Raw genomic sequence first — 4,973 nt, 5'->3', positions numbered from 1 at the left:
CTACTTTTATAACGGAAAACTTTAGCCTGAAAAACTTTATAACGCGGGCGGAGCCGCGGGCAAAGGCTAGTATTCTATAATATAACAATCTTATATTAGTAAAATTTCAAATTTAGAATTATTAACGTAGTTACAGATTAATATTTTTACCAAAGAATTAGGTGAGCTCGACAGTTGACACAATTATGCCTGTTGGAACCAGATATACACAGCAGTCGACATAATGATACCGGCCGGTTGGAACCGGATATACACAGGCTGATCCCGGAACGCGACACTCGTGGGTCACTATGGTTTTTAACACCTTTACGGTTGCTATCTGGGCGGATGTAAAATATATCCTATCAGCACCACGGATAATTTAATAACTAAACCTTTATGAACACCGAATTATATTAATACAAACATGTTTAATTACAATATACTAGCTTCTCGACTTAAATACTCCAAACTAGGGTCTAAAGATTTATAATAATAATTTATTTATTAAATATAATCTTACAGGAGTTACACCCAATGCGATTATATTTAAATTGTCATATAGCCAATTCAGATACAGATAGTTATGTATAAGTATTTCATATAGTCGATACATTATTATTTACAGTTTTTATTGCTACCCTTATGAATATAATGAAGTCAACTCCTAATGCATAACAGTCACCTCGAAAGGTTAGATGATAAATTTCGTAGTCATTAAAATTTAATATTTTTCGAATTTTGTCGCGGTTTTAATATTTTAGTTGTCTCGCGACGTTTTGGAAGTAACAGCCTTCGTGGTCCCGGGTAGACTGAGGTGTTGGTCATCCGCAAAGTCAAAGTTACAATATCTACCTACATTTTACAATTATACAACTTTTTAAATTTTAGTTGGTGGTCTACCAATAACTAGAAAACAAAAATATTTAAACCGCGATAAAATCCGAAAAATAGTTTAATTTTAATGTCTAACATTCGCTTTAACATGAGAAATGATTAAATTTCATAGTCTTTATAACTGGTACAACATCCTTCAAACAGAAACACAGCATGACATGTACAGTCAGCCGCAAAATTAGCTGAACAAATTCAAAATGAAAAACCTCTGATTTTTTTTAATGTTATCAACAATCGTTTTTTAATAAAATAGATGGTTTACGTTATTTTAAATAAAGAAAAATAATTTGATTGAAGTTAATGTGGAAACGTTTTATATTCAGCTAATTATGTGTCTGACTGTACAATGTTGCTTGGCGGTAAAAGTGAACATTAGAGCGACGGCTACACAGCCGAAACCCATGCAAAGACCTATCATGGTGCCTTTTTTGTGACAAACATAGTTCTAAGTTTTTTTTTGTCTGTTTCGCTTGTTTATCTTATGTTTATGTAACTTGTGTTTGTTGCAAAATAAATTTCTTTTCTTTCTTTCTTTCTTTCTTTCTTTCTTTCTTTCTTTCTTTCTTTCTTTCTTTCTTTCATGAAAGCTTAGTAATATGACGTTTTGCCGCAGTATCTCCCCAAAGCTTTGCATTTCCCGCAAAGGTGTTGAGGATGGGGTTTCTCCAAGTCACTCTTGTCTAGGCCATCAGGCTTATTCAGGGGCCTCTGAAAAATAAATAAATGCCTGTTACAGTATACTATAAATACTCTTTATTATTACCATTGTTAAAAAGGAACACACAAACAAGATTAATATGTTTTCTTAAATCTATGGTGTACAATGAGCGGTTACATCGCTAGAACCGATCTTCTCCTGGCATTGTATGGAAAGAAACAAAAAGGAAATAATAAAGAAATCCTAATCCTACTAATATTATAAATGCGAAAGTTTGTGAGCATGGCTGTATGTATGTTTGTTCCTCATTCACGAAAAAACTTTACAGTAATATTGGTTATATATCAAAATAACACATAGGCTACAATTTATAATCATTTTGTCTAATTTGGTCATAATATAACGATACATATCTAATGTCAGAAAAAAATGCTATCTTGGCGTACGCTGCCTAAACTGTTGGAGTTAGAATTAAGTTTCGTATGGAGATAGTTGAACATTGGAAGGCTACTTAAATATATAGCAGGACTTTTATACCGGAAAACTCCTTCACGTGGACGAAGCCGCGAGCAAAAGCTGGTACTTATATAAAAATATGGAAAGGTTACAACTCATGTTGTGCACAGTGTTTGTAATGGGTGTTCCACGGATACGAATTCACAATAAGATATATTATGTCTATTAATGTCAGCAGCTGGTGTTAAGATATTTTTTTCCGCCCGGATAGCGACAGCACACAACGTATGAAGCCCGCCATGTATATCCTGGAGCCGTCCCGTATGCGCTGATGAAGGCCATCGCGGGTTTTCGTTGGTATGCTGGTGTAGGACATATATAGGGATAGGGACTCGGTCCAATGCTCGCTCCGATGATGCAATACTTCCGAATGTCAACTTTGTGCCGTAAGACCGATGAAACCAACATAGGATCAGAGGGCCCTATTCCGTCTACGAGGGCATATTCTTCTTTTTGCAAATACGGACGTTCTAATCGAAGTACAACTTAGATAGCTATATAGGTAAATAAGGGATTTTTTGACACTTACCTATACGGCTATCAAAGCTGTCCTTTGAGTAGAACACCCGTTATTGCAAAACGACGTAAGCCAGTGCAACTACTGGACATAATAAGACTTAACATCTCATGTCTCAGGATGGCGAGCGCAGAGGAATACCAAACAACACTTTGCTATTCAAGTTGTTGGATGGTGTTTCTACTGTTTATGGACGGTCGTATCGCTTATCATCACGCGAATGGCAAGCTCGTCTCGTCATTCAAAGAAATAAAAAAAAACGACAGATTCACCCCTATAGAGGGAAAAGAGCCCCTGACCTTAACCATACACTTACGCACCAAGTGATTGTAGCGATAATGAGTATTTTGCTCGCGACAAAAAAAAGGTAAACGAGCAAGCGGCTCGCCTGATGGTACGCAGCACCCGCCCAGCATGAACATAAAGCAATGCCAGACGCACAGCCAAGGTGTTGCCAATCTAGAGCAGTTCACTATCCCGGGCCAGTATATAAAAATACTACATTGGTTTGCCAGCATACGTGTTCCCCACTTCCTATAACTTGGGGTTCTTCAAGCGGAGCGTGAAGAATTATGAGACTTTCCCGCCCTCACACCCACCACTACAACTCCTGTCAGCAGTGGCACGCATGACACCGAGCAGTGAAGCTTGGCGAGTCTCAGGGAAAACTAATATGTCATTATCCCGCAACGAAATCAAATAGAAAGATACGGAGGAGTTGGAAAGAAGAGTTGAAGAATGCAGGCCAACATGACTGTGCCAAGGATGCTTATATCTTTGACTGGTCAGCATCTTCATGTGCAGTAAAGACTGCCAAAAAAAAGACATACCTGTTTATGCGCCATGACCATTATCTTGCAGTTGGTGCACTCTTGCCCGTAATTCGCCCACGAATTGCCGCTCATCCACATGCGGTTGCATTGCGTGCATCGGTACTCACCGAAGCACCGCCTTGAGCCTTTGTACGGCGTACTTCCTTTTTGCGACTGGAAATATACAAAAACACATTAAACCATACGAAAGGAATGGGGGAAAGGAGGGGCAGTTGGTCCGGCTTCACTGTCACCTCCAGATATTTTTTATACGGGCAAAGTGATACCCCTGAACTTGATGGCTAGCGAAGTGCCCTTTCCACTTTTCAGGGGTAAGCAGAGATGTAACATCTCAGCGCGATAGTCGTACAATGCTATAGAACTACGCAATCGAAAGTCTTGTCTTTTATTAAAACAAAAAAATATCATTTAGTAACAAAAAATTAAACCGTCTTCAAAAACCAATAAATTACATTAGGTACCTACATAATAATCATAATATCAGCCCTGTATTATATACTGCCCCACTGTTGGGCACGGGCCTCCTCTACTACTGAGAGGGGTTAGCTCTTAGTCCACCACGCTGGCCTAGTGCAGATTGGTAGACTTCACGCACCCTCAAAATTCTTATAGGGAACTCCTTACCTACACATTGGATACCAATTATAGATATAATTAAAAACTTTTACTAATTAAAATTGGGAATATACTTTTTTTATTTTTAGTGGGTTTTGAAGGCGGTTTAATTTTAAAATATACTAATTATTACAAAATATGTACTCTACAAAACGAACTTTTACAAAAATGTTATGTAAATTAATACTTACCGACATATTTATCCAACACAAAATAAGCACAAGAATCGTTCTCTCTCGTCCCAGAACGGCGGAGTAATGAAATGGTTTCATTGAGCAGTAAGAAGTCTCATCGACTAGTGATGTGCCATAAATATAGCAATTTTAACGCCGTTATTACGATGTTTGAACGTGTTAACGCGATATTTGTTTAATTGCCCCTCAAGGCAGGCGAGGTAACTACCTGAAAGTATTTTTATCAAATTCAAATAGTATCCAAAGGCGTTACTTCTCATAATTTTATCTTAACCAACTTCTTACTTGTATCAATATTTTGTGAAAAAGTTTTGTTGTTTGTTAGAAGGGATTCCACCAACCGCTAAACAGTTTTGGATGAAATTTTGCACATACATTGATCATAGTCTCGGATGAACACATAGGCTGCTTTTTATCACGGTTTTATTTGGTTCTCTTTGTCGTCATATAGATGGCGCTAAAGATTCGTATAGTGCTTTAAGAACATGTAAGTGAGAAAGGCTTTGAATGCGAACAGTGCCACGAGCATAAGCTAGTATAACTATAATTGTATTCACTATTGCATCAATTGCATAGTTGTTGCTGTAAGACCGCCGTGCTGAAATCTCGGATTCTTTCCCTGGTAGGGTATATTTATGGGAATTTTCCTGCTCACTATCAGCCCGAAGCCTAATTGTGCCCGATATGGCCATAGGCTCACCCCCTATCACATCATGGGATGGAACAGTTGGCGAAAAGTGGGTGCCCTGGTTGCGTCTCTGCAT

General features: G+C 38.0%; 1 protein-coding gene across 4 annotated transcripts; it reads right to left on the bottom strand.

The window, feature by feature from the left end:
* Positions 1-344: 344 nt before the first annotated feature.
* Positions 345-4,333, bottom strand: LOC115445890 (zinc finger CCHC domain-containing protein 24). Of its 4 annotated transcripts, none has more exons than XM_037441224.1 (4): positions 4,207-4,333; positions 3,398-3,553; positions 1,448-1,584; positions 345-1,411 (listed from the first exon to the last, which is right to left on the bottom strand). In XM_037441224.1, the coding sequence occupies exons 1-3, from the start codon at positions 4,285-4,287 to the stop codon at positions 1,465-1,467; spliced, it is 357 nt and encodes a 118-aa protein (XP_037297121.1). In that variant the 5' UTR covers positions 4,288-4,333; the 3' UTR covers positions 345-1,411; positions 1,448-1,464. The 4 variants fall into 4 exon arrangements, with proteins under 4 accessions (XP_037297121.1, XP_030028238.2, XP_037297113.1 ...); XM_030172378.2 differs by having other exon boundaries at positions 345-1,424; positions 1,457-1,584; XM_037441216.1 differs by having other exon boundaries at positions 345-1,420; positions 1,457-1,584.
* Between the last annotated feature and the right edge of the window lie 640 nt (positions 4,334-4,973).

This window comes from Manduca sexta, chromosome 4, assembly GCF_014839805.1.
Source record: "Manduca sexta isolate Smith_Timp_Sample1 chromosome 4, JHU_Msex_v1.0, whole genome shotgun sequence".
Classification (NCBI taxonomy): Eukaryota; Metazoa; Arthropoda; class Insecta; order Lepidoptera; family Sphingidae; genus Manduca; species Manduca sexta.
Note: the sequence above shows the minus strand (reverse complement) of the source record. Positions and strands in the feature narration are given on the sequence as shown.

Excerpts from the sequence above, each read along its gene's own strand:
- LOC115445890 (XM_037441224.1), bottom strand. The coding sequence starts at position 4,287 with ATGAAACCATTTCATTACTCCGCCGTTCTGGGACGAGAGAGAACGATT. Across the intron at positions 3,554-4,206 it reads TGTGTTGGATAAATATGTCG|TCGCAAAAAGGAAGTACGCC; the intron begins GTAAGTATTAAT and ends GTATATTTCCAG. Across the intron at positions 1,585-3,397 it reads TGGTCATGGCGCATAAACAG|AGGCCCCTGAATAAGCCTGA; the intron begins GTATGTCTTTTT and ends TTTATTTTTCAG.